The sequence below is a fragment of the Argiope bruennichi genome, chromosome 1, assembly GCF_947563725.1.
Source record: "Argiope bruennichi chromosome 1, qqArgBrue1.1, whole genome shotgun sequence".
In the NCBI taxonomy this organism is placed as follows: domain Eukaryota; kingdom Metazoa; phylum Arthropoda; class Arachnida; order Araneae; family Araneidae; genus Argiope; species Argiope bruennichi.
The window spans coordinates 125,688,981-125,701,255 of NC_079151.1; the positions used below are offsets into that span (position 1 = coordinate 125,688,981).

At 34.5% G+C, this 12,275-nt stretch overlaps 1 protein-coding gene across 1 annotated transcript in view; it reads right to left on the reverse strand.

Moving 5' to 3' along the window:
• LOC129975007 (histone-lysine N-methyltransferase NSD3-like) overlaps positions 1-12,275 on the reverse strand; it is a 194,969-nt gene that overhangs the window by 56,973 nt on the left and 125,721 nt on the right. The window contains exons 8-9 of the mRNA XM_056087862.1: positions 7,430-7,520; positions 5,075-5,141 (exon numbers count right to left, since the gene is read on the reverse strand). Of these exons, the coding sequence (XP_055943837.1) occupies positions 5,075-5,141; positions 7,430-7,520 (158 nt within the window). The remainder of the gene's footprint in view (positions 1-5,074; positions 5,142-7,429; positions 7,521-12,275) is intronic.

Consider the following 12,275-nt stretch of genomic DNA (forward strand, 5'->3'; position numbering starts at 1 on the left):
TAAACTCAAAAATATAATAAATCATAAAATAGCTATAAATCTCTTTCAAAAAAGGCCGTTAATGCTAAGTCTCAGTATCTAAAAAAATCGAATAAAAACGAAATTTTTGAAAATAAATTAATCGATGAAAAAGGTTGTAACTGGTTGCCTGTCAATCAACTATATTCCAGTGCTTAATGTCTACATATTATTTTTATTTATGTAGAAATTTTACTTTATTTATGTAGAAATTTTATTTTATTTTTTCAGAGAAAATTTTAATAAGAGAAAAAAACATCGATTATATTAAAAAAAATCATAAAATCTCATTAATTAAAAAATATTTATTAGGAAAATAATAGTATCACCAAATTACAATTTTAAATGTTAAAAAAATGCTACATTTTTTGAAAAAATATTATATATATTTGAAAATATATATAATTGAAATAAAGTTATTAGGAAGTAAGTTTCTAAGCTATAAATTGATATCGTTATAAGTTAGGCACAGTAGAATGCGGTGTTCGTGGCTCTCCAAACTGTATTGTTTTATTAGTTAAAAAACTTAACATCCAAGTTAACACATTATTTGGATAATATAAATAATAATTATATATAATAACCTTAATACTTTCATATTTAAAAAGAAATCTATAAATTCAAAATCTGTTTGACAAAATCAAAGTTTTTAAAAATGGTAATTTGTAAAAGTCTCCTCCCCCTCCCCCTTTGTGAATTTTATCCTTTAGCAAACTAATCCAGTAGAGATCCGAATGAATCTCATTCTATTTACATAATTTTCGAAAAAAAAAATCTCTCTACTGCTGCTTAACTGCTTAAATATACAATTTACAAATAAAAACACATCAGAAAGTAATTATGATAATTAGCATTATTAGTATTAGTAATATTAGTAGATAATTAGTATTAGTATAATATAACAAAAATAAGTATTAAAAATCATAAAATATCATTAATTACAAAATATTTATTAGGAAAATAAAAGTCTATTCAAATTACCAGTTTTAAATGTTAAAATAAATGCTATTTCAAAAAAATTTTTATTGTATCTTTATCTATGTTTCCTAGAAAAAATTTTACAAATCGGTTATTGTTATAAGTAATGCACAGCAGAATGCTGTGCTCGTGACTCTCCAAATGTATAGTTTTAGTAGTTCAAAGAATTTAACATTAAAGTTAATATATTATTTCGATAATATAAATGATAACTATATATTATTAATAATTTTATATTTAAAAATAAACCTATAATTTCAAAATACTGTTCAACAAAATCATCAAAGGTTCTAAAGATCGTAATTTGTAAAAATCTCCTCCCCCTTTTGTGTATTTTACTAATTAACAAATTAATCTAGAAGAGAGCCGCATAATCAATTTCATTCCATTAATAAAATTTTCGAAAAAATCTGTATCTTGTTGCTTAAATGTTCAAATATACAATTTATAAATAAAAATAACGTTATAGGGATATTAATAAAAATAATATTCTCTATGGCTTGCTTAGTCTTTAAGTGTAAAAATTACGCTGAGTCTATAAGATACTCCTACATAACTCGCATAGTACATAAAATTAGTTTACACTAGTTTAATATATAAGTTAAATAATTCCCAAGTTTGGTTTTTGCAGAGCATTAAGAAAACTTTAATAAATCTGATGAGTTAAATACAAAATTGGAAGCTATGCGAACAAAATTAAATCACCTAATAATATAATTTAGTTTAATTTATAGACAGAAAAGGTATACCATCTAAGAGATTCCTATCCTTCAAATATCTGATTTTATTTATATCAATAAATGATGTTAAAATATAAAAAGTTTTCTTTAATCATTTACAAAAACAGATATAAGGTTTTTATATGTATCTTATGCTTAAAATGAGTCAAAATGTTCATGATATCAATCGCAATGCATAATATAAACGCATTAAAAAATAGTGTTATTTAATTGTATTTTTTTCCTGGATTTTTTTCCGGTCAGTTTAAAGTTTCCTCAGTTCAATCTTTCTGAGTTCCCACAGAATTAATCGACGGAGCCATCAATCATTGTCAGAGAACTCAAATCCCCACAGAGAACAACTGCTGACAGAAATCAGATTGACACCTCCGAAAGAAGGAGTGTAAAGATGGAAAAGAAAGGGTGTCCCCTGAAGGAAGATAGGGAACGCCAGAAAACAGATGTTCAGTCTTAATTTCCCATTCCCTTAATTGAAATCATAACGGGTAAGGGAGAAATATGTGAATGGTTTGAAAAGTGAAAGTACCAGCTATTCTTAGAATTACAGAATCTTTGAAATCATTCGAAACCGCATTTCATGGTAATTGGGGCTATTCACAGATAGTGTTTGCAAGTGTAAAGTCATTGCTTGGTAATTGGTATCAGTAATTTTTTGACTTCGCATTGAACAATACCAGTATCCCATAAAGAAAATTTCTGATTGCTTATCACATGATTTCTATTGGCATTTACTTTTTTGCCGCCATGTATTGGTAAAACATAGAACTAAAGTAAAAATAAAAAATGCCATTTTTTTAAATTTTAATATTTTCTGAAAATGCTTTATTCTAATAAATAAATGATTTCGAAAAAAAATCTGAATTATTTAGCACAAATAAATAAATTAAGTCAATCACACTTTATATAAATTAATAAATAAAATATTAATTATAATTAATAAATTTTATTAATAATATTGATTAATAATTTTTAATTAAAAGTGTGATTAAAATAATAGCTATTTTAACAAATATTTAAAAATAACAATAGTGAAAATATTTGTTATTAAAAAAATCGCGGATTATCTATTTCTATTTAATTTATTTAATTCTGTGAGAACTTAGAACTGGGGAAACGTTTAGTTGACCAGATAAAAAAAGCAATTAAATACCACGATTTTTTAATGTGTTTTATTATTGCGATTGATATCAGTAATATTTAACTCATTTTATGCATTTATATATATATATATATAGGATATTTGCAGGACAGGGATCTCTTAAATGGTATACCTTTTTTTTCATAAAATTCAACTAAATTATATTATTAGCTGATTTAAATTTTGCTCAAATAGCTTTCAGTTTTATATTTAACTCATCCGATTTATTAAAGTTTTCTCAATACTCTGCAAAAACAAAACTTGGGAATTTTTATCTTATATATTAAATTAATGTAAACTAATTTTACGTACTGTGTGAGTTGTATAATAGACAGCTTGATTTAATGAATAAGCAAGCCACAGAGAGTAGTATTTTTACTAATACCGCTATAATGAGTTTTTATTTTTAAATTATATATTTGAACCGTTAAGCAACAGAAGAAAGATTTTTTCGAAAATTATATAAATAGAATGAAATTCATGTGGACCTCTACTATATTATACTGTTAAAGGGTAAAATACACAAAGAAAGGAGGATACTTTTTCGAATTATGATTTTGTTGAACAGTATTTTGAAATTACAAGTTTATTTATAAATATGAAAGTATTAAGGTTATTACATATAATTATTATTTATATTATCGAATATATTTAACTTTAGTGTTAAGTTCTTTTAACTCCTAAAACGATATAGATTTATGCCTACTTATACAAAATAACAATTTGTAAAAAAAAAAAAAAAAATTATATGAAACATTTAAGAAACTAACAATAGAAATGTTTTTTAAAAAAATGTAGCATTTATTTTTAAATTTAACATTGGTAAATTGAAGATACTTTTATTTTGCAAATAAATGTTTTTAATTAATGAGATTTTATGATTTTTTAATATAATCGATGTTTGTTTTTCTTATTAAAACTTTCTCTGAAAAAATAAAACAAGTTACTATAAAAATAACATGTAGACATTACCCACTGGAATATAGTTAACTGACAGTCAAAAGACAGGTTACAACCCTTTTTCATCACTTCCTTTATTTTCATCGTTTCTATTCGATTTTTTTTAGATACTAAAATTTAGCATTTACGGCATTTTTTTTTTAATTATAGCAAAGGTATGAATTATTATATTTTCGAATCTACAAAACCAATAATTTCATTTCTTTTTATATTGTGCCACTGAAATAATTTTTAGCATAAGATAAATAGGTAAAAAAATAAAAATTATTAATTAAAAATTTTATTTAAAAGTGGCAATTTTCTTTTGCATTAGAATTAAAAATGTCTTAAAGAAAAAATAATGTATAGAAAAAAAAGACAAGAATCAGTTAAAATAAATAATTTTAAAGCGAACATTATAATTTTTTCCGCTACGGAGTAATCTGCATTACATTGAAAACGAAATTAATATTATAATAAATGAAACATTTTTCTTTACTACACTGCCAACCATAGTATTGATGATGTATAAAAATCACCGTTACATATTTTATGCCAATATTTAGATTTTCTGTTATACATTTTTAAAAAGTATACTTTTCGGATGAAATTCTATGCATCATCCAAGAAGTATTTAAAAATCTATGACGAGGACTCAGCCATAGTTCCTGCCAGTTGCGGGGATCCGGTAATTCATATTTTCCTGTTTGGCGTATTGGAGTAGCCGGTTATAGTTTTTTTTGTTCCCTTTTCTTTATACACTTCATATTGATCTCGTGAATTGCTCATATTGCTTGGGATATAAAGAAGAGATAGTGCGATATCGACGATTGCACACATATTTGGCGAGAAGTGTTCTTGTCGGCAAGTTTTCTGGATGTAATTTTCAAACGTTAACGGCCCAATTTAATTTCTCTAAAAAATGTTTGACTTTTCCCAGATCAATAAAATTTCCAAATTTTCCCTGATATCCCTAATTTCCGGATCTATCACCACCCTAAATTTCCTTTTTTTAAGCTATCAAATTTAGTTGGTTATGATTTGATCTCTCTTATGATTCCATCTAATAATATATTTAACTAATACATTCAACAGTATAAGCACATAAGATAATATATATATATATATATGGATTAATGAAATTTAGTTTCAGATGATTCTGCATCTAGAATATTATCCATTTTAATACAAACAAAAAATATATTCTAAAACTGATAGAAGGATTATCATATGGAAATCCAAGATTTTTTAATGAACATACCGGTGCTGTTGTAAGATCTTTGCTGTGAGTGCCTTCATCAGGATCATCTTCAATCATTGCGGGCCAGCTGTAAAGTTTAAAGTATATTGATCATAGCTCTCAGATTTTCAACAACTAATTTGTTTCACATTGAAAGATAGGGGCTTTATGATAAATTCTTAATGGCTGTACAAAAAGTAAATTCTATCGTCAAATTTTCATTTTACACTTTACCTTACAAATAATAAAAGCATAAAAAGAGAAAATCTGACGATGTCATTTAATTAGTAACTCTAACATTGCAACCATAATCCATACAGAAGCAGATTCTAGCAGGATTTCATGAAATCCAATTTAATCTCCTTCTCGTATGCGAAATCATGCGGAAGTCTTAAAATGTTGAAGCAAACGATATAGACTTCTACTCAAAAAAGAAACAACAAACGAGATACACATACAAAACGGCGAATTAAAACACACAATTTACATATGAGACAGAAGTTGCAGCGCTGATTGGAAATGGGTAGCCAAAATTAGCATAAAACGCAATTTCACAATACACCGAAACACCTTAAAAAAGGGGCTTACCGGACGTATGCTTCAGTTCGTAAGTAGAGATAATTTCTCGAAATCAGAGATAGTAAAAGTAGTTAAAGTGGAAAACATCAGTAGAACAATTTGCAAGATTAGATGCGTTGGAGGACGGGCGGTATGTTGTAAGCTGGTGCAAGACAATTTGCTGTTGCCAGAGAGCTGAATGTGCTCGTTGTGACATCCATAGACTATGGATACATTATCAAAAGGATCAAAACACCAGAAGAAGACCTATTGCAATGTACCTGACGCCGAAGGTCACTAACAGCGTGACAGCTGGCATCGCAGTTCCCAGCTGCAGCAGAAAAGCCTATGTTCCGCCAAATTGTATCGCTCGAACTGCATGAAGATGGACTGTTAGACCTGTTAGACCGACGACCTGTCGTTTGTATGCCTTTGTTTTCAAAGCGCGGTTGCATTGGGCAAAGATACTCTTTAAGGATGAACCTCGATTTAACATCCAGAACAATTCTCAAAGGACAAGTATATGGCGGGAGTTAGGGACATGCTATCAAACTCCAAACATTGTCGATTCTTTGGGGGTTCCGTCACAGTTGTCCGATACTGCGAAGAAATCCTACAACCTCCTGTGCGCCTTTTCATAGCTGCAATAGATACTGACGCGATATTATGGACGATAACGTTCGCTTGCATAGAGCCACGATTGATGCGGAATTATTTAGAGAGGAACCATTCATAAATGGCGTGGGCCGCTGGATCACCGGAGTCGACTTCCATAGAGCATATGTGTAACACGTTGAGAAGATGGGTTGTAGGAAGCAGTGTGCAGGCGGGCACCCTCCATAAACTCCAACAAGCGCAGCCATTGTCAAGGATGCACTTCAGCTAAAGTATCATATTCGTTATTAGCGCTGGGTTCTCATTGTACATTCTGCGTACAAATTGGAGCTGTAATATAAACATTTTTGTATCTCTAAGTCTTATTGTTTGATATGTTGTCCAGTAATGCCACACTTACCTCGAGTACAGCTTTCACGCATAGCTATTAAATAGTTTTTGTTTTATTCCAAGTTTTACATATGTTCCTTATTTTTTGAGCAGGAGTATATTCTTTTTATAAATGAATTCTCTTGTGCTTTAAAAAACAAAAGTGATATTTAACAGGAAGAAATATTAAATATTGTTTTAAGAATATTTTTAAACAATGTCATTCAATTCTTTTTGTGATTAATATCCACAAACTCGATTTTTTCCCCCTTGCTAAAGTAGTATCAATAGAAAAGTCCGGGAAGTACAGAAGAGATTCAGAATAATATTATGCAAAGATTCCTGACGATTTTATAAAAAGTTTCATTATCATTTAGAAAATGAAAATTCGCAAGTAAAAATACATTTTTGGCTGTTTTACATACAGAAACATTTTTACAATTGCATACAGAAATGTTTCAAACACCACTTTTTGGAAACGATTGCACATTGTTCATATTAGCAGGATTTTTTAAAAGTGAGAAATGATTTTAAATAAAGAATTTTTCCGACAACTCTTACAGAAAAATATTTTTAAAGTTACTGAATGATTATTGCTTTAATTGTCTTAACATAATGCCGACTTTATAGAATTAAATACAAGCTTCAGAAAAGGGAAATACTTATATTTATTTTAATTGTCCAAAATGAATGAAAAATTGGAACTAATGAAACCAAACCCAATTCAAAGATTCATATTCCCCCCCTCTTCAAGTAGCACCAACAAACTCGTGCTATCCGCAATATGTCAGCCTTCTTTATAAATTTATTTTGGAAAAAGAAAATATAAATTACTATGGGTAACCGAAGACCTTCGCCCACACCAGGGTCCCGGGTGCGTACTTCTCCTCCAAAAAAGACGATCCACTGCTGCTCTCATGGTCATCTAAACGAAAAAAAAATATAATCATAATTAGGAACCTTCAATACAGCAGGAAATATAGAATAGACATGTTTGAAAGCATCTGCAACTAAAATTAATGAAATGATATTGTCACGTAGATACTATGATATAGAACTCAATGACACACACACAAGGGGTAGAGCTAAACCAATTTATTAACTGAATTCAGAAATGAGAGAATACAGTAACTGATCAATCTTCTGCTTTTATACAAGCAGAGAAAGTTCCAGAATACTCTTCTGAAGACAGTAAGTAAAGTCCAGAACACTTGTCTGGTAAACTAAAGAAATGTCCAGTATCTTCTGGAACATGAAATAAAGGAAAACATAAAATCGAGGAATTAAGTACTTACATATACAATTAATCGCATTGTCTCTAGCGGGATTCGAACCCAGGTCTCTTGATCATGAGACCAGTGCCATGACCATTCGGCCATGGAGATTCCACTACCTTTCTTCAATGCGGCATTGTTACCTCCCTAAAGAACAGCGTCTCGATGTTATGACATTTCATTGTGTGGCTCTAGTTCTTGATCGAGTCACAGGGCCAGTATAAGTTGTCGTGTTTTCACAGGGAGTAGTCTCTTGAGAAATATCTCTTTCCGGAACCTCCATACTTTCATAAGAATGTTGGTCGTCTTGTTCTTCTGGGTCATGTTGCGGCTTCATGCGTAAAACGTGGACAACTTACTTCGGTTTCCGCCTTCTAGAATTAGGATCGAAATCGACTACTTCATAAGTGACGTCGGACAACCGCCACAAAACTTGATATGGGCCGAAGTACCTCTTGAGGAGCTTCTCGGAAACCCCTTTTTTATGAAATGGAATAAAAATCCACACCAAATCCCCTGGTTCGTATGCCACTATCCGATGTTTGGAGTCATAATGCCGGCGATCTTTCTGCTGAGCCTCGAGAGTTCGTGCACGAGCTAATTGCCTCGATTCTTCTGCCTTATTGATCAGATGACTAACGTAATCGTCTTCTTGGCTGAACTCGTTGGGGAAGAGAGGAAACAGCGTATCCAAAGGCGTTTCAGCTTCTCGCTCATGTAGTAGGTAGAAGGGCGTAAAACCTGTCGTGTCTTGCTTGGCAGTGTTGTAGGCGAATGTGACGAATGCCAATATCTAGTCCCAGTTCTTCTGTTCGACATCAACATACATAGAAAGCATATCTGCTAACGTTTTGTTGAACCGCTCTGTGAGACCATTTGTTTGCGGATGATAGGCTGTTGTCATTCGATGAGTGATATTGCACAGTCGATTAATATCGGACACCAGCTTGGACTGGAAAACTTGTCCACGGTCTGTAATGATAACTCGTGGAGCTCCATGCTTCAGGATTATGTCCTCTAGTAGGAATTTCGCGATTTGTGTAGCTTCAGCCGTCGGTAAAGCTCTGGTGACTGCGTACCGTGTCAAATAATCGGTGCATACTGCAATCCATTTGCTGCCATCGTCAGATTTTGGAAATCGTCCTAGCAAGTCGATTCCGATGCGATGGAAAGGAGAGGCTGCTGGTGGAATAGGCACGAGATGACCTGGTGGCTTCTGAGAAATAGATTTTCTCCTTTGACATTCTCGGCAGTGCATCACATATCTTCGAACATTTCTGTACAAGCCTGGCCAATGAAATCGTTTTCTTATTCTGTCATACGTCCTGGTGAATCCTAGATGTCCGGCTGTACGGTCGTCATGGAGAGATTCTAGAATACTGAGACGTAAGTGCTTCGGAATCATTGGTAGAAATTTCCTTCCGGAGGGATCAAAATTCTTCTTGTAGAGGACTCCTTTGATTAATTCAAAATTTCCCAGCCTACTTGTTTCGGTACTTTGTTGGTCTCTTATTATTTTTGCCAATACCGGATCTTTCATCTGTTCTTCTGAGAGATTAGTGAATAAAGTGGCACCTATGCAATCCCCAGACCATGAAGCATCGACTTTCAATGGGTTTCTGGACAGACTATCAGCATCTTTGTGTTTTCTTCCACTTTTGTACACCACTGATACATCGTATTCTTGGAGTTGCAGCGCCCATCTAGCGAGTCTTCCAGAGGGATCCTTCAGTCCTGTCAGCCAACACAGGGAATGATGGTCAGTGACAATCTTGAAAGCCTTTCCAAAGAGATATGCCCGAAACTTGGTTATAGCTCATATGGCCGCAAGGCATTCTCTTTCAGTTGTGGAATAGTTTCTTTCAGCCTTCGTCAGAGTGCGCGAGGCATAAGCTATTACTTTTTCCTTCCCATCTTGGATTTGGACTAATACTGCGCCGATTCCGTATCCACTCGCGTCAGTGTGAAGTTCCGTTGGTGCAGTTTCGTCATAAAGGCCTAAGGCAGGATCGGAGGTAAGATTATTCTTTAAGGTATTAAAAGCTTCCACTTATTCAGGCCCCCAACAGAATTTTGTGTCCCCCTTCAGTAACAACTGTAGAGGTTCGGCTTTATGGCAAAAGTCCTTTATAAATCGGCGATAGTAAGAGCAGAGTCTCAGAAAGCTTCTGATGTCATGGATATTCCTAGGCACGGGAAAGTCACTCAAAGCCTTTATTTTTTTTTCAGGGTCCGGTCGTACGCCATCACTGGATACTAGATGTCCCAAGATCTTTATCTCTTGTGCTCCAAAACGACATTTTTTTGGATTAAGGATAAGGCCGGCGTTCTGTATACACTGAAGGACGGTATTCAACCTCTGAAGATGTTCATCGAATGTTTCTGAGAACACCACAATGTCATTTAAATAGCAAAGGCACATTGTCCATTTTAAATGTCGTAGGAGATTATCCATCATCCTTTCAAAAATTGCAGGAGCGTTGCATAATCCAAATGGATCACTTTAAACTCGTATAATTCCTCAGGTGTTATAAAAGCTGTTTTCTCACGATCGGCTTCATCAACTTCTATTTGCCAGTAACCGGAGTAGAGATCCATAGACGAAACATATTTTGCCCCCTTCAAGCAATCCAAGGTGTCGTCAATACGCGGCAATGGATACAAGTCTTTCTTGGTAATTTTGTTGAGTCGGCGATAATCAACACAAAAACGCCAGCTTCCATCTTTTTTCCTTACCAAGACGACTGGAGATGACCATGGACTTTCTGATGGTTAAATGATATCTTTTTCTAACATTTTGGTTACCTCCTCACTGATAATGCGGCGTTCAGATGGGGACACTCTGTAAGCTCTCTGACTGATAGGTAAGTGGTCGCCTGTGTTGATTCGGTGCTTAACATTGAGTTGACTTCCGTTCTTGAAAGTCCTTTCTTGATCGAAAATATTTGAAAACCTCTGGAGTAGGTGCAACATTCTTTCTTTTTGGTCGATCCTCAAATCCGGAGCTATCGTCGTACAGTCGAGGACACCCAATCTTGCCTTTGAAGTAGTCGTGGAATTAAGCGATCCTTCGTCTATGGTATTTACGCAGTCTTCGCTTGAGAGTTCGGCATACCCGATGCACGTGCCTTTAGGGATGATCTGAGGTTCTCCTTGTCCATTGGCAACCCATAGTTCGGCTTTACCATCAAAGAGCGTAACTACAGTAGATGGAATATCAACTTCCTTGTTTAAGAGGAGCATCCTATTTCCCTCTGTTATTACGTCGATAGCTCAATGGTTCTTACGGCCTAAGACAGTAATCTTTCTGATAGAATGAGCAAGTACTGGATAGTCCTCCAACGTGAATAAACGGCTGGAGTCTGGAGTTTGGGATTCTCGAATGACGTCTTGAAACAAAAGCTCCGAACAGCCACGATCTATAACAGCTTGAGAAGCGTCCAGAAAGTCCCAACCAAGGACGATATCGTGACTGCATTGCGGTAAAACAATAAATTCAAAAGCTTGAGGTCGGCCATTGATTTCGAGACGAAGCGTACATTTTCCCACTGGTCTCACGTAATTTCCATCGGCGACTTTTAAAAGAACATTGTTAGTCGTTGGAAACATAACTTTCTTCAGTAGGCGACGATACTTCTCCGAGATAACAGAAAATGAGGCTCCAGAGTCCACAAGGGCAGGTACTGGCTCATTGTCGATGATTACTTCAATATTGTTCCCAGACATCTTTGCGGCAATCGGAGGATTTTTGTCACTAGCGGCCTCACCCCCAAGAAAGGTCGCACTGCCTAGTTTTCCCTCATTTCTGCGGCTAGGAGATTGACTGGATCTTCTATATGGAGACGGAGATCTGTAGCGGCGTTTCGGCGATCGTCCTCGTGATGGGCTGGGCGACAAACTTCGGACTGCTGGTCGGCTGTACTCGTCAGCATAGCGTCCCTCATTCGACGTCTGACGGCCGAAATCTCTCCTATTAGCCCGATATGCCTCAAAAATAGCTTTGCGATCTCGGCAGTATCGAACTACATGTCCAGGGCGACCACAATGGAAACAGACGGGTCTTCTATCAGGAGTGCGCCAGACATCCGTCTTCCTCTGTGGTTGTTGTGCTACGGGCGTAGATCGTCCAGCAACGTCAGCATAGGTAGGTTGGCGTCTTGGTTTGACCTTTGTCCACTCTGGTGCTGTCTGTGACAAAGGAGCCAAAGCATTTTCCACTTCCTCTCGAACTATGTTTTCAATGCCTTTGTCTTGGTGTTCGGGATCGACTATTGGAGATATGAGGCGCTGAACCTCCTCACGCACTATTTGACGTACCAATGATACCAGATCCAGTTGTTGGTCAATTGCAGCCATTGGTACCACATTTGGGAGCCTTTCAAATTTCCTACCACGGATCCTCTTTT